At 42.1% G+C, this 25,485-nt stretch overlaps 1 protein-coding gene across 3 annotated transcripts in view; it reads left to right on the top strand.

Annotated features, from left to right (window-relative positions):
* LOC141762796 (fibroblast growth factor 14-like) overlaps positions 1 to 24,702 on the top strand; it is a 62,426-nt gene extending 37,724 nt beyond the window's left edge. For all 3 annotated transcript variants that reach the window (XM_074626866.1, XM_074626864.1, XM_074626865.1), the window contains exons 2-5: positions 4,155 to 4,265; positions 9,321 to 9,424; positions 23,774 to 23,972; positions 24,197 to 24,702. In XM_074626866.1, coding sequence (XP_074482967.1) covers positions 4,214 to 4,265; positions 9,321 to 9,424; positions 23,774 to 23,972; positions 24,197 to 24,345 — 504 coding nt within the window. In that variant the 5' untranslated portion in view covers positions 4,155 to 4,213 and the 3' untranslated portion in view covers positions 24,346 to 24,702. The remainder of the gene's footprint in view (positions 1 to 4,154; positions 4,266 to 9,320; positions 9,425 to 23,773; positions 23,973 to 24,196) is intronic.
* The last annotated feature ends 783 nt before the right edge of the window (positions 24,703 to 25,485 follow it).

Genomic DNA, 25,485 nt, shown 5'->3' with positions numbered 1-25,485 from the left:
AATGATATTTACTTTAATGCATGAAACTAGGAAAGAGGAAACAAGAGGAGAATGCAGTTAAAGTGAGGAGAGTGTGTGTTTAGTAAGATATTGATTAATGTGCCAATAATTCTTTTAAATAAGTCTATAAAATCATTATTTCCCGCAGCCCGAGGAGATTCAAACATCTCATTAGTTGGTTAAGTAAATAGTCATGCAATTTATTGTGTCACGACACTGTGTGCACAGTATTGGGTCTTCTCATTCCCTGCTCTTTGCTGCCTCCTGGAACACACCCTCTTGTTTTTAAATGTTACGTGTTCTGGCTTCTTACCTGAGACAAGTTTGCCTCCGATGTCCCTAAAAGGAGCTTTCAGACAACATTTCTTGAAGCTCATCGAGGCTCACAAACCCCTAAACCACAATTATGTTACAGTGGTGGTGGGGTGAGTTAAGTATCCCTGCGTCGTATCTTTATGTGACGACATGGAGTGCTGTTTGAACCACAAAGCTTTTGATTTGCCGATTTGTTGATGGTCATGAACCCTGCGTAGTGACCGAGAGGATGAGATCACGGACATGCCAAAATAAGGATCCACTGCTGAGATGAGGAGTTTAGTGATAGGCGAGTTGCTGCTCCTCACGTTGACTTTGACCAGTTGTGCTTTCTCAGGCACCTGGTAGGATACCAGTGGAACTTTAACTTGATAAAATAGCCCACAATGCATCTCTGTGGTTAACTCTGTCACCTCAGTTTGTCTATATGTTATCCCTGTGATAGATTGCTTTGTACAGGCTTTTCCATTGCTGTTCGATCAATGCATAATAACAAGCAGGTATGGATAATCGATAGCCAAGTGCTCCCCTCAGAATTGTATTCTTGTCGAGGCTGGTAAAGCCTCAACGACGATACGTGGTGCAGACTTGTATATAACCTGAATACATTTTAAACAAACTGCGTCATTGCTGCCACATTATAGTTGATGTACATTTACTGTAGCTGAACCCGATCAGAACGGTCCAACAGTATCTGTATTTTACATAATAAGAAATCCACCTTTTTTCCAACTGTTTCTCTAATCACTCGGAGGTAAATGTGGACGAAACGGTTGCATTCTGCTCGTGAATTCTTCACTTGGGTGCTGTTCAGTGTGATTGTGTGTGTGAAAAAGAGAGAGAGAGAGAGAGAGAGAGAGAAAGAAGGTCTTTAATGCACCGCTTGTATGAGACACCCATGTTGATATTTTATACCGTGTTAAACACTGTATTTAGCCTCAGACTGGAGCGAATTAACAGACAATATGACATGTCAAATCAGCGTGGCCGCCTGACGGGTTGACTGATTGAATCAGATGACATTATGATGAAAATATAGCTGTGTGTGTGTGTGTGTGTGAGTTTGTGAGTGAGTGTGTGTGTGTGTGGATGGGGGAATACCCTGCCACTGGAACAGTCTGGAATCACGAGGCTGTTGCCGTGGCAACGCGAGAATGGGAATTTCCCTAGTAACAGACGGGGTGTGTGTGGAGATGCTGGGAAGAGTGGGAATATCACCTTCGACGACTGTGGGAATGTCGCCGTGGCAACGGCTCGGGCGACGGCGGGCTGGAATAGGGAGTAAATGGATAACTGGATGTTAGATGGATGGATGGATGGATACATAAATAGATGATGAGGTGATGCTGAGTGGATGCAGCAGGACAGTCCCCCGTGGAGAACTATTGATTTTTCATCCGTTACAGCGGGGAGTTATGCAAACAACAACAATAACACCATTTGAGCCCGTAATTGTGCTCAAAATAGGGCTGGACGATGTGATTAGAAATCTATATGCCACGGTGAATGATGTCACATCAGATAAATTTCACTTTCATGTTCAATTCTGATCATAGCTGCAGCGATTAATCGATTAGTTGTCAATTATTAAATTAATCACCAACTATTTTGATAATCAATTAATCAGTTTGAGTAATGTTTTAAGAAAAAAAAGTAAAAATTCTCTGATTCCAGCTTCTTAAATGTGACTTGTTTCTGGTTTCTTTACTCCTCTATGACCGTAACCTGAATACCTTTGAATTGTGGACAAAACAAGACATTTGAGGACGACATCTTGGGCTTTGTCTGACATTTTATAGATCAAACAACTAATCAATTAATTGAGAAAATAATCGACAGAATAATCAATCTGATGTTTGTCTTAATCAATTACAGTACGAGCAGTTAAAGATACTAGAATGGACTGTGAGCTGATTGGTTAAACCTCTGGTTAGTTGAATTGTGGTTGTTTTTCTCAGTTTTTTCTCAGTTTAACTCGTTACGTTTGTTTTCTCCATATCTTACTATGAGAAATCTAAATGTTTTTCTACAAACCCTGTTTGAAGAAATAAATTGCGTGGACTTTAAAATTCCCATCGGCTGAGTCACACCACCGTCACTGAAATGCACCTGTAATATATCCATATCAGACGGGTTAGAAGCCAATAGACAGGCAGATGTTTAAATGCAAAGCCTCCAGGTCAAATTCAGTAACATTTTACTTTACATTTTTATAAATTTAACACGTCATAGATGAAATATAAAGGACAAGGCACGTTCTAGCAAAAGATAAGAGACAATAAATGACATTTCCAGAAGCGTCCTCTGGCCGTGCGTGGCACAAACAAGCACGGGGAGATTGAAATGTGACTGATTTCAGTCGGGTCTGCAGCGTGTGCTGATTCCTGCTCCGCTCTTGACAGACGGATGCCGGGCAGGTCAACTTTGAACCGTAAAAGCGGCGAGAAATATCACAGCTGTCAGATTGAAATGATATTTACTTTAATGCATGAAAATACAGTCTGTGCTGTGCTGTATTTATAAGGAAGAGGAAAGAAAAACGCAGTAGCAGTGCGGAGCAGTGGCTGCAACTATCATATATTTTCATTATCAATAAGTATGTTGATATTTATGCGTCAGAAAGGATATCTAAATTTCCATATTTCCATATTATTTCCACCTCCAAGTGATGTGCGTGCAACTATACTCCTCCGAGTGTAATGTAATAGCTGTCTTTCTAATCTAACTGAGATTTATTGTTATACACAACATGCCACATTAAGTAGTGTGCTGGGAGTTTAGTCAGTTCGAGTGCTTGGCTGCAAGCTTCACGGCTCCTCTTCCCTCCTTCTCCCCTTTGCTGCACAAGATGGATCCTTCACAAAGATGGAAAACACCCATTGCCTCCCTCTTTTCTCTCACACACACACACCCTCTCTTCCTAAACTGGGTCAGTTTCCTGTCTCTGTGCGTTACCTTTTACTCATTCACTCTCTCACACACACACACACACGCATGTTCAAAGGGGATTCCCAACCCCGCTTTATAGCTGCCGCCGCCGGCGAAGACGAAAGCCTCTGATGTTTTTACAGAAAGAGAGGGAGAATGGGTGTGGTCGCATCACATGGAGGAGTGTGTGAGGAGCCGTATTAAATAATCAGTGTCACCAACCAACCAACGTGAGTGTGTTTGTGTGGAAAAAGCGGCGCTATCTACAGAAGGGGTGACGAGTGTAATGATGATGGAGTGGAACAAATGCATGTCTGTACCTGTACTACTATTATATCACTTAAAGGTATAGTGTGTGGCATTTAGAGGGCATAAATGGAACATAATAATGTTTTCTTTAGTGCATAATCATCTGAAAATAATACAGTATCTGCCTTAAGACATTTAGGTGTGGAGAAACAATTAGAGATCCACACAATTATCTAAGTTTGACACAAACTATTATATCGGTCAGTAGATAAACAGAATGAAGGAGATACAAAGCCAGTATGAAGCTGCTCTACACCATCAAAGGTTCAGCAATAATTTATCAGCGTTATTCAAGTGGAACAATGACCACGAAGGACGGATTAGTCCAAGAATCCTGTAATGGATTGGATTTGCCTGACTGGTCTCTCCGCAGGAAATCCCCCAGGATGCATCAGGTCGCATGTGGTCACATTGTTCTTTAATGCCAAAACTGTCGGGCGTCTCAAATGTGCCCTCCAGGACTGGTGCAGAAATTGATTTTCGGGGGATGAATTTGGAGATAAGTCGTTTCTGTTGAAGCTGACAAAACGTAATACAAATACATTTTCATATTTCTTTTTCAACTATTCTTTCTGTCTTTTGTCTGTGTCTGTGTTGTGCAGAACCACAGCTGAAGGGCATAGTGACCAGGTTGTTCTGCAGGCAGGGCTTCTATCTCCAGATGGGCCAGGATGGAAGTATGGACGGGACCAAAGACGACAGCACCAACTCCTGTAAGTGGACACACACACACACACACACACACACGCTGATAGATACCAAACACAATCAGCTGTGGCGATATATTACAGTACATTTTAGGGTAAATGTATAGATTTGCATTTCTGAGAAGATTTACATTTAGATTTTGTTTACAATGCATGAACGTAAGGCAGCGCAAGGGAAAGGAAAGACCGGAGAGAAAAAAAAGAAAACCAAAATTTCATCACCGAGAAAAGCCAGACAGTCCCTCTCAAGGGCAAATAGTTATTTAGAGATGACACGTCTGTCTCTTGTCCTCATCGGATTTGATGGAAGGTCGAGAGATACTTTTATGTCTCGCTGTGAAAAGGCGAGACCAAGCGGTAAAGATGTAATGAATCCTAGTTATTATAGAGATAATTTAAAAGGTTAAATTAGGGTCAAGTTCCTCCATTCACAAAGAAATCATGAACATTTCGTTCGGCTAGACCATCTACCATTCAAGCTTATTGATCTAAATGGCCGACGGTTGGTGGTATTGATTGAAAGTCACAGTATGTGCCATCATATATGCTCGCTCATTGCTGTCAAGACATGAATGAACCAAAATAATATAATATTAAAAATACATTTAGGCATTAATTAATTGATAAAATGGGACATAAATTGATAATTCTGTTATAATTTGCTTCTGTATTTATTTATGTATGTATTACTTATTATCTATCTATCTACTCTTCTATTTAATTTCCTTTTATTTATGCATTTATTTTTTAAATGTATTTATTGTATTATTATTTATAATAAATACAAAATAAATGCAAAAATTAATAAATAAATAATTAATTTAAAGGGAAAATTAAATGGAAGAGTAGATAGATAGGGGAAGTACTACAAAGGTAAATAAATAAAGAAGCAAATTAAAATAGAAATGACAATTTATGTCACATTTGATCAATTAATTAATGCCGACATTTATTTTTAATATTATTTTTAGTGCATTTAATGGCATATTTATTTAGTGAGTCATTTATTTATTTATTTTTGATTTTGGCAGGTTGCGTCCTCCATACATTTCACGTTGTGCAGGCAGTGTGTTTTTCAGAGAGCACACCAACTGCTCGACTGAAAGCAACAAGTGGCTGCTCAGAGGATTTAGCTTCTTAAAGCCTAGTTTATTGGACCTCTGCACCCAGTGCTGCCCTCAGGGAGGAGCAGCAGATGGATGGCTTATTGATTCATGTAGCCATTGCCTTATTCTGATGCGCTAGGCTGAGAGAAAATCAAATGCTAATCAGTAATCAGGCGGCTCACTGGTCTTTAAGTGTTCTTTCCACATTGGCTGAGCTCGTTGCTCTCTGCCATCCGCGTGTTGCAGCAATGTCCCACTTGTTTACTATGATTTATTTATTTGTCTGGCAAACTTCTTCACATCAATTTTTTTGGCGAATGTCTTCCCATCACCATTTTTCAGATTTCTGCCACATCTCGGCGTGTAGATCAAACAGAATTTACTGCTGCTCGCACTTGTTGCCAAGCTTCATTTTCCATTTGTTTGTCCGTTTTTTTTCCCTGGCTGAGCCGTGTTCAGCAGAGGGGAGACATCAGTGACATTTCCTGCAGCATTTAAAAGGAGGGCTGTTACCATCTCTAATCAGCTGGGTGCATATCTTTATGTTAATGAAGGCTGTGCATGATGGTTTAGAAAAGTCTGATATTTATCGAGGATGATTACTTGCAGGTGTACCTGCTCGCATTTAAAAATGTCTTCTGCTCAGCTCTGAACACTGTAGACGTTGGTTGTTAGAGACCATTTCTATGTAACCTTGATTAATGAGGGCTCTGATATCCCAGGTGTAATCAGGACTTGATTAGAAAGAAAACCAGCACGGATGTTGGTCCCAAATAGCACGTCCATTTTCACGCCCTTCATTACAGGTCATTGTTCTGTTATATTATGATTTTATAATGACAAAATAATATCTATGTGTGTATTTCCCTCTGCATATGATGAAAAAGCTCATCACACTGTACCTGTTATGGGAATAAGCACACTGGAAGACATGCCTGTCACAATTTCTTTGGATTTTGATTCATTAAAGAGGACCTACAAGGTTTAATTTCAGGTTCATACTTGTATTTTAGGTTTCTACAAGAACATGTTTTAATGTTTTTAATGTTCAAAAAACGCTTTATTTTCTCATACCGGCTGTGCTGCAGCACCTCTTTTCACCCTCTGTCTAAAACGCTCTGTTTGAGCTCCTGCCCCGCCCTCCTGAAAAGCCCAGTCTGCTCTGATTGGTCAGCTGGTCCACTCTGTTTTAATTGGTCAACTTGAAACAAACTCTTCAGACTCCGCTCTAACTGGCTTTGTTTGAGGGCGTGCCAAACCGGCTGCTAGGCAGGTATTATGCAAATGTGTTACTTGGTGACATCACCACGTTACGGAAGAAAATGCAGGACTTCAATCGAGGCGTTTCAGGCAGTTCAGGAGCAGTGTTTCTCCCTTTGGTGTGGACTTTGGGCTTTGTAACTTTGCAGACCTTTTACATGCACAAACAACGATATAACACACTAAAGCAGAGAGGAAAAAACACAAAACCATAATAATCAACATCTTCAGTCCACACTTTTGCTAGCTGGTGTAGCAAAGTAGCAAACAGTTGCCTTCGATTCAACCTATCACAGCTAATATCTTTGCTTTAATTCAATCATCGTTTCAGACATGGCAACAGCCTTCAAAACGTTACACCATTTAGCTTTAAAGGGTTCATTAAGTGTGTTTAGACTACCACATCTTCAACACATTAATTGGTTAGTTGTGTGAGTTAATGTCGCCATTATTGGAGAATATTATCAAACTGAAGACACTCACAGTGAGGTCTGTGGATTATCAAGTGATTTAAAAAGACACACTGCAGATAAGCTAGTTTATAAGCAGCCCTTCTGTTCATCTTCATTGTATAGGGGTGGAGGAGGCAGATGTTTTAAAAGCCAGGCAAGCAATGAAAGCAATGAATTCCCACACACTGTCACCACTAAGTTTACCGGATATTCGACAGCTCAGCTTTTTCCTGGCATCGAACTCACACCATGAAACAAATACCATCTTTATACCACGAAGGAGTGAAGTCACAAACACATGAGACAATTACATCATCCATAATTGATAAAAAAACATCATTAAAATGCATTGCAAATCAGCTATAAATGCTGTGGTATATGGCGTTGGTTCAAGAAGATGTTTTTTATGAAGTCAGATTCTAGTGCAACACCGTCGTCAGTTTACTCCACAGGTTGTTTTTAACCTTGTTGTATGCTGCGACTGGTAAATGTAAACATTCAACACATTTACTTTGGCAAAATATGTCCATTTATTGGAACGTCTCTGCATTGAAACATTGCGTCTGAATTTTCTAAAATGTGCACTGACATCCTGAATGTAGAGAGAGAAGCAGGATTCACCTTGATGTTAGTTTGACATTGTGTCTGTCACAACAAGTCGTCCGCGCGAGCTCTCAGGCTAATCAGTAATAAGAGGCGTACGGGTTAAAGAGTCGTGGTTTCTATGGACCACAGAGGAAGACGTTCAACAACCTTGAAAGGTCACAACTAATGATGGCCAATAATCAACATAATATTTGTCCCATTTTCACATTAGAGAGGAGCCGGATACAGGCTTACATCACAAAGGAAATATATTAATTTTCAAGCCTCATTATTGTGTTTTTACACTTTAAAGCAAAATGTCAATTGCTCTCTTGAAGCAGCGTCATTGTGTTTTCTTCATTTGATTGGAGTGTTTGCTCATTTGTTATGTTAATTTCATGTTAATTCTGACTTTTTCCAGATATAGAAGAGAGCACTTCTGCTAAACCTCCAAAGGCTTGTTCACACACACGTCCAATTCCAAATGTCAGTAAAAGTAATCCGTTACTCTTCCTGAAAAGCTGACAGTCACGACCTCAAAATACTAGTAAAAACGAAAAATAGTTCATATCTAATAAAGTGCAACAAATCTAAAAAGATACAAGGGATTGCAGGAAGTGAACAAAACCACCAGTGACACCAGCATTGTCCTTTAAAAATCCCTGCCTGAGGCTATAAGGGTGTGATCAGCTGTCTGCTCCTCTACCGTCTTCAAATAACACTGACCCGATGAAGCCAAGAGCACGACTGTGCCTTTAGAATAATAGACAAGAACAGGCTGATATTAAAATGTTATGGACAATATATAATATAAATATAATACACAATGCAGGAACATTTTCGATGAGTGATGTTACAGCAGATGTGATGGATGATGAGTGCCTTTTTGGCAAAGGAATATATATATTTGTTAAGCATATAACACATAAAACATGGCATATTTCCTTATTTAGTTTACTGTAATAAAAGTGCTTTATGGTCATTTCTGTATTTTGTCACCTTTATGAGGTGCGCAAGCTCAGTTTGTGGCTAAGAGAGGGATTATCCCTTTAATATTCTTCAACATATTGGGCTTTTAATAAGGTCAGAAGGAGAAAAAAACATTTTAAGGGGGGAAAAATGGTTGCAATAATTCATATTTATACACATATAGCTAAGTCAATGTCAACAAAACACAAGTTTTATTTTGTCTTATTTTCATTCTGATTGCAGCGTTATAATTGGACATGGAAGGCACACTACATGACTCAACTAAAATAATAATTAAATAACTCTTACTGTGATGATACAGATCTGTGGCAGAGTGATAACTTATATAACTGTATATAGATGATAGACTCACTCCTTCTGAAAAATAGAAAAGAACTGGGTATTGGTGTTTGGTATCGGTTGTGAATTATAGAGCTGTAGAGACAAATTAGCTCTGGGTTTTGGGCAGCAGAGTATTTATATTTAAAGCAGTGGTCTTCATTTGCAGTCAATGTTGTGCAAAACTCTGAGTTTTAAAAGCCCTGCGAGTAGCCCCCCCCGGAGGCCGGAGCTGCTTCTTCACCCTCACCATGAACTAAACCGTAACTAACTGAGCAACGGAGCGGCTGACGTCTCAGTCCGGAGAAACACGCACACGTAAACTCACTTTGTCTGTTTTTTGTCCTCAGCTCTGTTTAACTTAATTCCTGTGGGTCTGAGAGTCGTGGCCATCCAATCAGTCAAGACTGGCCTCTACATCGCCATGAACGGAGAGGGTCACCTCTACTCATCGGTGAGCAACCACCCACACACACACACAGACACATACAGTATACAAGCACGGACACACAAGGATGAGAAACTCCTGATGCACAGCGTCCACCAGACATGCTTTGTTTCAGTATTTTTTACTTGTGTCTGTTGTGTTCAGCATAATTTTTTTTGAGGGCTTGATGCTTCTCTTCTGGAAAATGATGGCGCTTAATTGCTCATCCAGGTCCCGGGTGTTTGGTTTTAAGCCGTGGTAATTCTTTGCGGGAGACAAATGGAAGTATCGGCCTGTTTCGACAAATCTCTGGTCATTTATAAGACCTTACTTTATCCCCAGGAGCAAGGAAAAAAATAAATGGCTTATAATGATTCAGGAAAGTGCGTCTGTTGACTTAAAGTTGTCAAAAACAAATAAAAAACGGGCGGCAACTACCGATTATATTCACTATCAATTAATCTTCACATTGTTTTCTTGATTAATCGATTAGTCATTAGATCTATAAACTGTCAGAGAACAGTGCAAGAACTGCAAACTGAGAGCAGATTTTGAGCGGCGATAAATGGATCATTGGCCCGGTTAACATGACACACTCATCTCGTCTCATCTCATTATGCCGCTCAGAAGAAGAACCGCTGGGTGATTTTAGTACAACTCCCCCTCAGTTAGCCCGGCGTACAGGCCATTACGTTCCCCGTATTCGTCTGTCTGAAGGACGGCACACCGAGCAAAATGGATCACTCCCCTAAAGAGCAGTTACAAACAAATCCTCCTCTAAATTATACAATATGTACATTTTAAGGCTTAAATTTAAAGGAGCAGTGAAGCATGCCTGATGCAATAAAAGCTTTTTTTCATGTCAGAAGACAATATGAGAGTTTTTTTTAGGTTTTGTGCGACAGAAGATTGGAGGCAGGTGCATTAGACGGAGAGAGAGAGATGAGAAAAGCCAGAGATAAATAGCTTTTTAATGGATTGTTAGATAATGGACAAGTACGAATTAAGTAAGCATAATGTCCTTAAATGCCGTTACAGAGGGATTTTTGTTTATGAGTGCAAAAGATTCAGAAAACAGTTTGAAGTTGTAAATGAAAACTGCAAAAATAAACCAGCTAAATTAATCAAACCTTTGTCAAATCATTGACATTAGATGGGGACATGCAGAACAATCTGGAAGACGTGGTTGGAGAGAGGGATGAAGGAGGTGGTGAAGAGCCAGTGGAGGGGAAGTGAGGTAGAGGAGGAGCGGCCGGCTGCTAGAGCGGAATATGAATTATTTCCGTGCTGACTCTTCAGAGAGAGTTCACACTCTTTCACTGACGTCTCTTCTCCCTAACATCATCCCTCTTTCCTCCCCTTCATTTCTTTTTTTGGGGGGGTCGAGATGACAGGAGCCAGAGAGGATGGGAAAGGAGGTGAAGAGAGGAGAAGGAGAGAGGGGACGGGGGAATAGAAAGGGATGGGAGGGGAGGAGATGAAAGGAGGGAAATGAAAGGGAGAGGTGAGGGGAATAAAGGTGAGGCCAGGACCAATCATGAAAGAAAGAGGGGAGACGAAAGGTTGGACTTGGGAGGTGGGAGGCAAAAGAAAGGAAGAAATAGGACACGGACAATGAGAGGACAAAGATGTGCAGGAAGGAGGACAGGTTGTCGACAGATGAGGACAAAGATGTGCAGGAAGGAGGAAAAGGTTGTAGATAGAAGAAGCAACGATGGAGGGGGAAGGAGGAAAGGTTGTAGACAGATGAGGACAAAGATGGAGAGGATGGAGAGGATGGAGGAAATGGTTGTAGACAGAAGAGGACAAAGATGGAGGGGAAGGATGAAAAAGTTGCAGAGGAAAAGATGGAGAGGAAGGAGGAAAAAGGATGTAGAGGAAAAGATGGAGACGAAGGAGGAAAAAGTTGTAGATGGAAGAGGCAACAACGGAGAGGAGGGAGGAAAAGGTTGTAGACAGAAGAGGACAAAGATGGAGAGGAAGGAGGAAAGGGTTGTAGACAGAAGAGGAATGGGTTGTAGACAGAGGAGGAAAAGATGGAGAGGAAGGAGAAAAGGGTTGCAGACAGAAGAAGAAAGAGGACAGAGAGGAAGGAGGAAAAGGTTGCAGACAGAAGAGGAAAGAAGACAGAGAGGAAGGAGGACAACAATTGTAGACAGAGGAGGAAAAAAGATGGAATAGAAGGAGTCATAGGTTGAAGACAAAAGAGGGAAAAGCCGGAGACGAGAGAAGGAAAGATATTTCAGACGGAAGAGTAAAAAAAAAAGATGGAGAGGAAGGAGGACAAATGTAGACAAAGGGATGAGAGGAAGAGAAAAGAGTAATCGGGAGGAGGAAGACGAGAGATCTGTGCTGCTCTGCTGGGCTTTCTCAGCCTGTCGCTGAAAGTCACAGATGCATGAGGGCTTCCTGTAAATAATTGAAGAGGGGGAGTCCCCCCCTACACACACACACACACACACACACACACACACACACACACACACACACACACAGCAGAAATCCCCTCTAAAGCTGCGTAGAGGCAAAGTGTGTGTGTGTGTGATCATGTTCCAGCTCTGTGACTGATGTGCAGGCAGCTATACATGATAGCGAATATATGAATTACATACAGCAGGTCTGAATTGCGGTGATGTTAGCGCTGCTTGATGTTTTAATTGGCTGCTGTAAAGCTCCCGGCAGGTGTAGCCGCGTTCATTCCTTCACGTATGTGTGTAATTGGTTCGGGGTTCAGACTGAGCAGCTTGTTTATCGGACACATCTGGATTATCTTTCATCCTGCCGGGTTAGTTATTGTGGAGGTGTCAGGAAGTCGATACAAATCACGTTCTAGTTCCTGTACCTGCAACTAAACACGGTGCACTCGTCAGCAGATACTACAAGCTGCATTTCACCCACTGGAAGACTTTTTTATTAACAAATAACTCGATATTTATGGTACAAACATCTCAATTTAAGCACACTGTGGCTGCACTTCTAATCAGAACATGACGTACTGAGTGTGTGCATGAAAAGATGTTATATTTAATTGCATTTTCTGGTAGATTCTGTTTTTTTTTTAAGGATAAAACATGCCTTTCTTATACTTTCCTATTATAGCAACATAGCGCTATCAAGATTGTGATTTGAATTTCCTCTATATTGCCTTCCCCACGTCTGAACATTTTTTTAAATTAGGACATTTCCTTGTGTAGTGTATTCTCGGCTCGCTCCTAAATTTATGCCGCTCTGCTCTCAACGCGATTCTTTATCCTCTTATTGCAAATTGTTAATGATATGCTGCAAACTTAGTTATACATGGTAGGACTGCCTTATTAATCCCACATCCCAGGCATCTGGCTGTGTGTGTGTGTGGTTGCGCACACACATGCCACGCGCGTACGTGTGTGGGTTTTGGGCGTGCGTGCCACTAACAGATGGCACGGTGTGCAATGAGCTGCTATGTGATAATTATGGAGCATGCTGGGGGAAAGTGGGGGGGGGGGGGGGAAAGAAGTGCTGATGAGTTTGGGACCGTGTGTGTGAATGAGACTGGGAGTGACAAGAGTGTGTGATACACACGTTGGTATGTTGTGTGTGTGTGTGTGTGTGTGTGTGTGTGTGTGTGTGTGTGTGTGTCGGGGCGGTTGGGAAGGTGTAGATGTCAGGATGTCAGCCGAGAGGTGAAAAGAGGAAATTGACTTTGATGCGTTTCCTGCAACATCCCACTATTACTGCTACTCCTACTCGTATTATTATCTTCTTCTACTACCTCTATGTGAATAGGGTGAGAAATGTTGGGGATAAAAGAGCATCACAAATTGTTTGTGTCCCAATGTGGTCATGAGGACTAGGGCTGTCAAAGTGATAATAACGCATTCCTTTTAACGCCAATAGTTTCTTTAACACATTAACATGTGATTTTAAGGTTGTAGTGGGCTCAGTTTGAAAGCTAGAGTGAAGATACTTCCATCATAGGAATCTAGAAAACCTAAAGAATCCATTGGTATCAACCATTTTCAAAGGGGTCCCTTGACCTCTGACCTGAGCTGTTGTTGCCTGTTGGGCTGTGCAGTTTGCCATGTTCTGATTTGAGCATATTGTTTTATGCTAAATGCAGTACCTGTGAGGGTTTCTGGACAATATTTGTCTTTGTTTTGTGTTGTTAATTGATTTCCAATAATAAATATATACACACATGTGCATAAAGCAAGCATTTCCCACTCCCATGTTGGTAAGAGTATTAAATACTTGACAAATTTTAATCAATTGACAGCCGTATATGAGACGCATCTAGATCTTGACAGAGGTTTGTGTACACCAGTGCCCCCCTAAAATCTGCTTGTTTTTGAAATCTGAATTTTGCTGAGTGTCCACCAGCCAAGATTAGAAATGGAAATGTATTCGTTCATGCCAGCTCCCCGTGAGTCAGACTGTTAGAGCCCCGAACACCATCAATTCAAGTCCGTCCTCCATCCATCTTTTTCACCTGCTTGTTTCTTTCCTCTCTCTTCCCCTTTCTGTTTTAGTCCAGGTAGCCATGTTACAGAAACATCTTAAAGTCAGGGACGGTAAATCTGGTCCTCCACAAAACCTCTTAGTCCCCCTGAAGGAAATCAGGAGGTTAGGTATGTTTCAAACTAGCAGTATAAATCCAAAGCCAATTTAAATCCCACTAAAAATAACATTAATTGATCCTCTAATAATGAACACCCCCGTGTGAAGAACAAACGGAGACTTCGCCTGTGTCTGGGTCGTACTGTGGACAGCTCCTGGTGCTGAAAAGATGTCCAGTAGACCAAATAAATAACATACAAAATAAAAGCACCTTATACTAAACAATATGATAGCATATTAAATAGGGATGTTAATAATTAACCGTTTAACCGTTACGCCGGGCAGAGACACAGCGGACAGCCTGCTAAACTGAACTAAATGTGCGGTGGAGACTTTTACTGGGAAAGTGGCTGCTAAATTAACGCTCCCGGACGGTGAACTGGAGACAGTGAACGCAGCATACGCTCCCATACAGGTGACCTGGGGACTCAGTTGTCTGTTGTCCTCATACACTGCACTAATTTCCTACTTAACATCTTTAAACATCTTGTTTATTTGAGTCCAAAACCCTAATATATTTATTATCATACGACAAAAAAAAAAATCCGAGAGCATGAAACCGGAGAATGTTGCTTTTGTTTGAGAAATAACTGAAACGATGAGTCCGCAGCTGATTAATTTTCGACTAATCGTTTCAGCTCATTTCATTCATTGCAACATTAAAAAAAACAGACGCAGAGACCTTGTGTATCCTTTTCCATATTCGTCCCTCTTCCTGAGCTACAACCTGTTTTCTTACAACAGGATGTTTTTGACACAGGAGTGTGTGTGCTGTACGTACGTGTGTCTGTCTGTGTACGTGGGCGTGTACTTCCATTCATAACGCAGCCGGTACCAGCACTCAGACAGAGTGAGTCCTGTGATGTCTACATCCAGAGAGATGAGAAACGAAGACGAGTGGCAGAGAGAATAAACGTTCGCCATGTGAGTCATGACACGCACACACATTATCTGGCGACTAGAGGATGAATTAGTTGCCGGTGTGCCGCCGTGGAGTCTCCTCAAAGATGTCGCTCTGTGCATCGCGGCATTGAAGGCACCACAGGGCAGACATCGCACTCGCATAGCAGGTTGGAACAAAAACTACTGATGACGTTTGTCAGCAATTACTGGTGTATGTGTAGCCTTCCTCCGACGACTCACAGTCAGCAGCCTTTGTTCAGCCGTTCAAAGACTCTCTTCAAGGAGGTTTGACATAATGGACTCATGTATTCAGAAATCTCAAAGGTGTATTCACCTTTAAGAAAGACTTAAAGGCTGGCTTATTGTTTGAAGTTTAATTCACTGATGTTATTGCATTTCTGCGGAAGTGATGAAATCTGCAAACTGAACTTAACGCCAATACATTTCTCAGTTGTTCCAGTATCAGAAATGCCTCCAATACAACTTCTGGATCAGATATCGGCAAGTATGTGAGTCTATATGCACCGATCCGATATCACGTTATCACTTCCTACCTGTTCTGTACATCCTGCCCGATCGCTACTGCACATGTACAACTCTCAGCGGAGATGAGAAAGAAGCGAGATGGCTCACTCGTCAACTACTTCCATCATCAATTACGGGCACAGCGATCGTTGGTATCGGAAAATCTCTACCATTTTATTGCTCCAAATCATCGGACACAATCCAAAACGAGCCCGTTGACGTGCATAAATTAATTTACAAAAAAGAGATAACCTGATCTGATGTGGACCCCGAACACTGTAAGACCTGAATGGACCCTTATAGAGGAAGAACACCAACACAGCATGACGTGCTATTAACGAGCCACTGTGGATGAATAGTGCAGCGGTATGATAATAATGTCCTTAGAACAAATAGAAAATAATCTAAAAATAATGTGTTTGTACGCTTCAAAGACTAATTTATTGAAATAATTGAAAGTCCTATTTTCATAAAGTATGTGGCAAAAAAACAAAACGCATCCGACCTGATTAGACTGAGAATAATTTGGACCTTTCCAGAATTGTAAAATCCTTCCTCATAATAATATAACCTTTATGTTTTCTTTTTATAAAATAAAAAGTATATATAAACATACTAACATATTTTGTATTTCTATGTTAGTATGTTTATATTTTATATCTATCTATCTATCTTTCGATCAATCTATCATGGATCACAAATCTTGTATTCAGGATGCTGCAGTTGCTGCAGTTTAAATGATAAAAGGTGTTTTAATCAGATACAGAAGTTATCCTCTTGTTCTGTTTGTCAACCCGTCCTCAAGGAGAGCCTGTTGCGCCAGCTCAAACACACCTGATCCAATTAAGAGCCACACATTTTCATAAGAGCGTAACTGGATCAGGTGTGCAGGTCTGGAGTGGCTGAGGAGCGCCGCGGCGTTCCCGACACGCCGGGGGCGCCGCTGTGATTGGAGTCAGATTGATGCTTTGCTTCAGTCAGTCTGGGCCGGAGGACATCCTTTCAAGTCCCCCTCTCCAAGCGCTCCCTCTCCACTTTTGTTTTCATGCGCCGGCACTTTTCTTTTCCACTCCTCCTCTTCCTTCTTCTCCTTGGGCTTTCTTTTCTTTAGAATGATTTGTTTACCCACAATCCCCCTGGGTAATTAGTGCTGTGATAATAACTGGTGTTGGAAACAAACACACCCACTCACTGAGCGGCGCACACAAACAGACATATATATACATGCACATTGGGATGAAAAACAGCTTCCTTGAGCTTAGTCGCATAAAGCAACACTACAAGTAGAGCAACTGCTCCCTCATAGTTATGAATAATGGAACTGCAAAGTTGTCATTTTTCATAATTAAACACATTTTTATGAAACTAAAATAAGAAACTAAGATTGAGGGATAATTCATTATTGCTATTAATTAACTTGGAGGTGTTGATATGATCATACTGCGTTATTGGTTCACATGATTTAGCTGGAATTAATGATTCCAACTAAATTCTAATTAAAAACATGAGTTGAAGAGTTTTAAACTCTTCATTTCATTAAATAAGAATTAGATTATTTAGATATTTGATAAACATATATAGTATGTTTATCTTGAGTTCAACCAGTTTGTGATTTCTTGGCTATAATGAAAAGGAAAATGTGTCTTTTTAAAAGCAGCTAGACCAGAAAGCTTGGCGAAAGCTAGAATCACAAGCAAACTCTTCTTTGTAGTTTTACCAGCACTGAAGAAAATACACTGTTGGAAGGTTGCTTCGTGTGACTTCCAGTTCATTTAAAAACAAAAGAGTATTTTAGGGGTTTTCAACAAGAGGAAGGGAGAGACTATACAAGCATCAGGAACAAACAAAGAGACATTTGGAGCCGTAATGAGTTCACGTTTACGTGACAAAGCCCTCTGGTCTGTCAGGGACATTATTATGGCTTTGCAAGACCTCTTTCTTTTACTGCAATCGCTCCTTTAACTCAAACAAGTAGTTTCTGTGCTTAAATGAACCAAACCTCAACTGTAGCGATGGCAGATCATTCATAGTGTTGTCACGATACAGGAATTTCTAACTTCAATTCAATACCTTGAAGTATATTGATATTATGCCATTTTCGAACATTGAGGGCATAACATTTTAGATGTTAATTTTTTTAAAATAGCGGTATGTGTGTCAACTCAAAGAGAAGAGAAGCAGAAAATGAGTATTAAAACCGTTTCAAATATTCAGTATCGATATGTAGCGATACTTATAATAATGTTTTTGACAACAATAGTCCCACGAATAGCTCTGATAAAGGTCCAACTATTCTGGAAGGCAGTGTTTTCTCATTTAGTTTGAAGGGTTTGTTGGATGTTTTGGGTTCTTCCTGTGAAAGAACACACTGTACATGTTACAAGAGGTGGAATTACACGTGTGCATGACAGTGTTACGGTCGTCCCGCCATAGGGATTGAGTCACAGTTCAGCATCACATTTCACTCCTTGATACCATCACCGGAACATGATACGGATGTGTTGTCCATTATCACTCTTTAATTATATACCCCTGAGTTAGCTGTGTGTGTGGGCTTTGTCGTTACAAGTATAAATCTAGCTTCACTCTGTCTTTACCATATACTGTATATAAACCCATTGGTTTGTGGACTGCCGTTTTGAAGCCTCGAGTTCAGCATTTTGGCCGTCTCAGCTCAGTTTTTGGCCATCGCCATCTTGGTTTTTAGCCGTCCCAATCTTGTTTTTTGGCCGTCGCAATCTTGGTTTTTGGCCCTCCCAATCTTGGTTTTTGGCCGTCCCAATCTTGGTTTTTGGCCGTCGCAATCTTGGTTTTTGGCCGTCCCAATCTTGGTTTTGGCCGTCGCAATCTTGTTTTTTTGGCCATCGCAATCTTGGTTTTTGGCCGTCCCAATCTTGGTTTTTGGCCATCGCAATCTTGTTTTTGGCCGTCCCAATCTTGGTTTTTGGCCGTCCCAATCTTGGTTTTTTGGCCATCGCAATCTTGGTTTTTGGCCGTCCCACTCTTGGTTTTGACTGTCGCAATCTTGGTTTTTGGCCCTTGCAATCTTGGTTTTTGGTCAATGCAATCTTGGTTTTTGGCCGTCGCCATCTTGGTTTTTGGCCTTCGCCATCTTGGTTGTTGGCCGTCGCAATCTTGGTTGTTGGCCGTTGCAATCTTGGTTTTTGGCCGTCACCATCTTGGTTTTTGGCCGTCCCAATCTTGGTTTTTAGTCATCGCAATCTTGGTTTTTGGCTGTCGCCATCTTGGTTTTTGGCCGTTGCCATCTTGGTTGTTGGCCGTCGCAATCTTGGTTTTTGGCCGTCACCATCTTGGTTTTTGGCCGTCCCAATCTTGGTTTTTAGTCATCGCAATCTTGGTTTTTGGCTGTCGCCATCTTGGTTTTTGGCCGTCGCCATCTTGGTTTTTGGTCATTGCCATCTTGGTTTTTGGCCGTCCCAATTTTGTTTTTTGGCCGTCGCAATCTTGGTTTTTGGCCGTCACCATCTTGGTTTTTAAAGCATACTTTGCTTTATGGTCTATTTGACTCTAATAATTACATAATTTACTAAGTGAACATCATGCTGTATTGAAGAAGACTTGAAACTAGCGATTGAAACCATAAACTCATGTTTACAATGTTTACTGAGGTAATAAATCAAGTGAGAACTAGGCTCATTTTCTCATAGACTTCTATACAATCAGACTTCTTTTTGCAACCAGAGGAGTCGCCCCCTGCTGGCTGTTAGAAAGAATGCAAGTTTAAGGCACTTCAGCATTGACTTCGCTTTTCAGACCAAGATGTTGCCCACTGATCTTTAGCCGCTGAGCCCAGAGAGTCGGAGCTTGAATGGAGAACTTGTGGCAGCTGCCCCGGCCAGCGTGGTCACAGGCCTGACCTCTCAGTGTATTATAACACTATTATTCATCTAGCTCTCTACAACAAGACATGTTCCTGATTGTCAGTGGATCAAAGGCTTTGGTAAATTATACACTGGAACAGTAATTATCATTATATCATGAATGCGCTTCAACTGGGAAGCTCCCAGTGGCCAGCAGTCAATCTGTGGTAGCACTGGGCAGCTCCAGTTGCCAAGTGTTGTTAGTAGTGCTGCGCCAGGAGTGGAGATTGCTTTCCCCCCTCTGGTTTTAAGTTTCTTATTTTAGGTCTTTAATGGACAAGGGACAGAGTGCTGCCTGTATCAATCTAGTGTGTTTCGGAGCAGGATGTTTCACATGTTAATTGGCTCCTCTCTACCTGATTACGGCTGCTATTCAGGCTAGGATTCATGCATGCATGTGTGCGTGTGATTCAAAAGATAACAATGTGCATGCATGTGTTTTCATCTCCGCAGAGAGGGAGAAAATAAGAGAGAAATGCTAAGATAAGAGAAGGGAGAGGGAGAGAATCCCCCGCTGTTTTTCCAATCAAGAGGCGTCGTCCTCCTCACTGGGTGATTTATTCTCTCCTTCATGTCCCAATTTCCAAACCCCACCCTCCGTTTTCTTTCATTCACTCTTTTCTCGCCGTCTTCTTCCTGTGGGCAGCTCGCGAACATTTAGAAAATGACGACAGAAACACATCCAGGCAGGCAGTGTGTTGTTAAAATGACTCACCTGTGAGGCTGTGTGAGGTTTTCATCTGAAGCGAGTTCACTTTTTTTCGTCTCTGGATTTCAGTCGGGGTATAAATGTGACCGAGAGACGCCTCGACATCAAACGTCTTTTATTTTAAAAGCGGCATTAAATGATGTATGACCTCACTGGCCGGCATTAATAAGTGTCTGGCGCTTCTCCCTGCACGCCAGCAAAGATCGCCCTCCCTAACAAATGAATAATGAATCTGGGGTGCAGGTCAGGACTAAATATATAGTTCAGAATATGGAGCTCTTCAGAGAACAATCACGCTGTTAATATAAATCAAAAGCGTGGTTACCAATAGAGCATTCATTCATTGTAATCTCGTCTTGTTTTGTCACCAACCAATCATTTAGTCACATTTCATATCCCAGCATGCCCCCCTGCACCTCCCTCCATTCATCCCCTAGAGCCACAAGTGTGTGTGTGTGTGTGCGTCTGAGCCATCGCAGCTGCGTATTGGTGCCACCAAACCCTGCTGCCTTTTATCAAGTGTCTTCCTATGTTAGCATGAGTGGATGTGGTAGAGCATGAGATATCGCACATTCTATGCTAAATTACCAATTCAAGTGTTTGTGTGTGTATTTCGCTCTCTCGCTCTCGCACCCCCCCCCCTACATAACTGACCCCTCCCTCTCAGCGCTGGTTGGTTGCCACGGCTACAGTGTCGCCTCTCTTCCTTATGTTGCTATGAGACTCGGACCGACAGACCTGAGCTGAATGACAATGTGTCTGTGACACTGGCAGGAGGCCCACAACAACCAATAAGAGACGGTCTAGACGCAACGCTTCCCAATCTGGGGTCTGGGGACCTCCGGGGGGGATTGTTTGGGTTGGCAGGAGCCTCCTCAGCCATATGAGGGGCGAGTTTATTAACACTATTTATATCCTCAGCAATTGTCTCAATGAGGAAATGTGTCAGTCATCGTGTGCTAAATGATTATGAGAGCTCCTTCACGGAGAAAAATGTTGCCCCCAAGAAAGGAAGATTTGTTATACAAGGGGAGATAATAGTGATGCGATGATACAGCGATGGTTAAAGCTACATTAATCAATATGCTTTTATATTAACAGTGGATCAGATTATGTATAATGTGAAAGGACAACCCACCTGCCTGCCAAATACCAAATGTCAGACAGACGGACTAAGGAAAACCAAAGCAGAGCTAAAAGAAGAGTGAATATTGGACTTAAATTTCATCATTTGTCATAGTTTTCAACATGTTCCATGCTAAAAATCAGATATCTGGTGTCGTTGAGAAGCTCCAAAACTCCCCTTATATATCTCTTGATACTGTGTATGCATACGTTTAGCTGGTGTACATACAGTACTTCTCTGCCTCAGTGTGTTTTACTGTTATCATTTAGCTTTTTCTTTCTTTATTACAACGTGATCTTAGCTCTAAGGCAGTGGTCTCAAACTCAATTTACCTGGGGGCCGCTGGAGGCAGAGTCTGGGTGAGGCTGGGCCGCATCAGGTATTCCACAAAAAAAGCTTTGTTAAAAAAAAAAACAATCTTCTCAAACGTCATTATTAACAGTTCTTTAACTTGAATGGGTTCTTCTGAACATGAACTGTCCTGAACATTAATGGAACATTGAAGAACATGAACGGTTCTTCTGAACATGGCCTCTATTGCGTCTCCCACTTTTCCTGAAATTGTCTGTGCTCGTCACCAACCTTTCTCTTCACTGCAGGCTTTGAAAAAGACATGATTGGGGCTGTGTGACAAGATATATATTCATTCCACTTGGTGTCACTCCGCAATAAAGTTGTGCCTGCTGTGTTTGTGTTGCTCTGCAATTACACCACCAAACCGCTAGTTGGCGGCGGCGTCTCTATGAGTTTCCTTCTTCTTCTTGTACTACAAACAGAAACTGAGCGGAGTTGGAGCTAATAACTGTTGAACCACAGAACTTTTACTGACATTACTGCAACGCCGAAAAGAGAAAATATATCTGAGTGGATTTGTGTGAACAAACATTGAAAAGATGGAGGCAGAGAGAAGTAGAACTTTCTGTGGTTGTCCGGGGTCCTGGCCGCTCAGCATCGCTGAGAGACTGGACCAATCACAGCTGTTGCGGTCTGCGTCGCCGCGACGTGTAGTTACATTTCTGGAGAGGTGCACGTCAGGCTACGGCGTCGATTCAACGCAGAAGTATAAATCAAGCTTTAATCAAGCTTATGCGATGTTACACGGGCGCCGCCACAGTTGTTGTGAAATGTTTCTCTGCTTGCATCAAGCCCGGCCGATTGCCCGTCCCCGGGAGCCATATACCCCACTGTGATTGGTAGGTTCGTTCAGCTCGGGCTCGCGCAACAAAGGGACCTTCAACGGCAAACTGCCATTCACATAAAACTCGCGGGCCGAGGGCGCCTGGTTAGCTCAGTTGGTAGAGCGGGCGCCCATGTAACAAGACTTGGTCCTGACCGCGGCGGCCCGGGTTCGAATCCGGCCTGTGGCCCTTTCCGCATCCACTCTCTCTCTCCCCCCTTTCCAAGACTCTATCCACTGTCCTGTCAATAAAATGAAAAAATGCCCCCAAAAAAACTTTATAAAAAAAAAAAAAATTTGCGGGCCGCACTAACATTAAACTTTCATATCAAGGTGGGGGCCACAAAATATCGTCTTGCGGGCCGCAATTGGCCCGCGGGCCGCGAGTTTGAGACCCCTGCTCTAAGGGTTGTAATCTTTGCTTTATTGGCTGAAAAATAATCTAATTTTTACCACAAGGGTAAAATTAAATTGAATCTTATCGAAATATCAAGAGGACATAACAATAAACTGATAGTGTACTGTTGGGATCTGGTTTGCTGACTGCTTTTTCTCAAATTGGGTTAGCGAAGACTCTTAAATGTGACTTAAATGGCATGAAATAGTGCCTAAACAGTTGATTGATTATCAGAAAATGTTTCATAATTGATGCATTTATTAAGCACAATGCTAAATATTCCCTGTTGTTTGGCCAAAAGAAGTATTTCAAGACGTCATCTTGGGTTCCGAGAGATTGTTCACTGTTTTATTGAGTAAATTATTAGTTAATTAATCAAAAAGATCCACAGATTAGTTGATAATCATTAGCTGTAGCCATAATAAGGGAAGTTTGCAGACTGATCTCATGCTGTGTTGGCGTCATGTAAGAGTGGAAACATGTCATTGACAAAATGCAGTTATCTGATTTTTGGAGCCCGGCTTCTCGATTGTGACCTCGCCAAAAAGAAGAATGTTTCATCCGAGGCTGCCTTTTATACTCGCTGTGACTCGGTAGTGCAAGAGGACACTAGGGAGACACGATTTCACTCCCAGTAAGAATAACACCTTGATTCGGTGCTGAAATATGCTCCGCTGGAGCCGCCGGGCGACCAAGGAACAGAGTTCTGACACATAACAGCAGAGCGGCGGGTGGGAGGGTGAGATGTTTTGGGGGCTTTGTGTCGCCAGAATCAATCGCTGTTTTATCTGTTTAGTTTGTTGTTCATGTGCATACAGAGAGAGACGGAGAGTGTGTCAGGGGAGACTGACATATCATTCAGTCAGTCTGTGGCTGGTCAATCATTATTTTTTATTTCAGAAGAATTGGCAGGTTGATATTAAAAAAAAATAAAAAAATTCTATATTCATTTTGATTGTGCAATAAAGCTTTTTTATAATAGTGGAACTACTTTTCGATTTATAATATCTTTTTTTCCACAACAAAATATGACCCGCGCATCTCTTTTCTGTGTGTCCTCAGGAGCTGTTTACGGCCGAGTGTAAGTTTAAGGAGTCGGTGTTCGAGAACTACTACGTGATCTACAGCTCTATGCTCTACAGACAGAAGGAGTCGGGCCGGGCCTGGTTTCTGGGCCTCAATAAAGAGGGACAGGCCATGAAGGGCAACAGGGTCAAAAAGACCAAACCAGCTGCACACTTCCTGCCTAAACCTATAGAAGGTAAGATGCATTTACACACACACATCAACCAGGTCATTTGGTTTTAGAGCAGATTTCTATTGGATTATAGAGAAACCTTTTCCTCACATTCTTCCTTTCTTTCCTTCATTCATGCTTCCCTTATCTTCTCCTTTTCTTCCCTCCCTTTCTCCTCCTGTATACTTTCTTTTACCTTTCTTCTTCCCCCCCTCCCATCCGCCCCGTTTCTCCCGCCACCCCTCCAGTTGCGATGTACCGAGAGCCTTCGTTGCACGATGTAGGGGAGGCGGTGCCTAAAGTCGCCGGGGGCCCGCCTTCCAAAAGCACAACCAGCGAACCCGTGGTCATGAACGGAGGCAAACCAGTCAACAAACCCGACAAGGCGGCGACATAACCCCGCCCTCCCCCCCTTTTTACCCTCCCCCGGCCGACCAGAGGCCCCGGGAAAAAACGCCAGAGACTCGCCCCACTGCTGCGCTCTCAAGAAAAAAATAAACTGCAACAACAAAGGTAACCAAACAAACAACAGCTCAAGTTCTGACTGGTCAGCAGTGGGGCCGCACGCCCCGCCTCAACTCTCTCCCTATCGGACGGCGTTGTGGGGCGGAGCCAGAGGGACAGAGCGCTGCGGCTGGTGGCGGGGGGAAGAGGAGGATGAAGACCGTAAAAGTCGGGCCAATGCCAGCCTGGGACAGTGGCATGCCCTCACTTCTTGGGAGACAAAATGACGTCTTCAAAATATAAACAAAACGGAAAAAAGTGGCGTCCTCACCGGTATTTTTCTGTGACAATCTGTAAGAATGACGCCCCTTTTTCCCCAAACCTGATAGTACTGTTTTCTGTTGCCAGGTATGCTTGCTTGCTGGTGGCTACACACACACATATACACGCACTACTCCCACCCTGAATCGACCACTTGGAATTGATCTTAAATAAAGAACAGATTAAAAAACAAACATCAGGCAAAGAGAACGCTTTAAATACCAAACACTGATGATTCAGAGGGTGCTTAGGCATCGATCAATTAAGAGTTGGCGCAGGACGTTCTGTACTACTATGAAATGCACTTGAAAATAACCTGTACCCTAATTCTGATCACATACTATATAGCTGTTAAAAAGAGAGAGTTCTTATTTGACGCCACATAGCTTAAAAGCATGTTTTGTCTTTTCAGTATGCCTTTATTATTATCTGTTTGTCAGGTGGTTTATTATTCTGCACACACACAGAGCACTAGTGATTATCGAGCTGCGTTGTTGTACGGACACAAAACCGATTTTTAGTGTCTAACGAGATGTTTTTTTTCCCCGTCCCTTTTTACGAATGCTATGATTTCCACATCGCTGACTCAAGTGTAGCTCAGCAGAGGAAAGAGTGAAGAGTTTTGGTTTTGAGTGTGTAGCTGAAACCAGCATGAGTTCCCCAGTTTGTAGCAGCCCGGAGTGTACAGGAGGGATGGTAGCAGTCAGTGTTTACATGGAGTAGCAGATATTGTCGAGGGTTGAACCTCAACAACGGTCAGATGGCCTGGTAG

Source organism: Sebastes fasciatus, chromosome 24 (assembly GCF_043250625.1).
Source record: "Sebastes fasciatus isolate fSebFas1 chromosome 24, fSebFas1.pri, whole genome shotgun sequence".
In the NCBI taxonomy this organism is placed as follows: domain Eukaryota; kingdom Metazoa; phylum Chordata; class Actinopteri; order Perciformes; family Sebastidae; genus Sebastes; species Sebastes fasciatus.
Note: the sequence above shows the minus strand (reverse complement) of the source record. Positions and strands in the feature narration are given on the sequence as shown.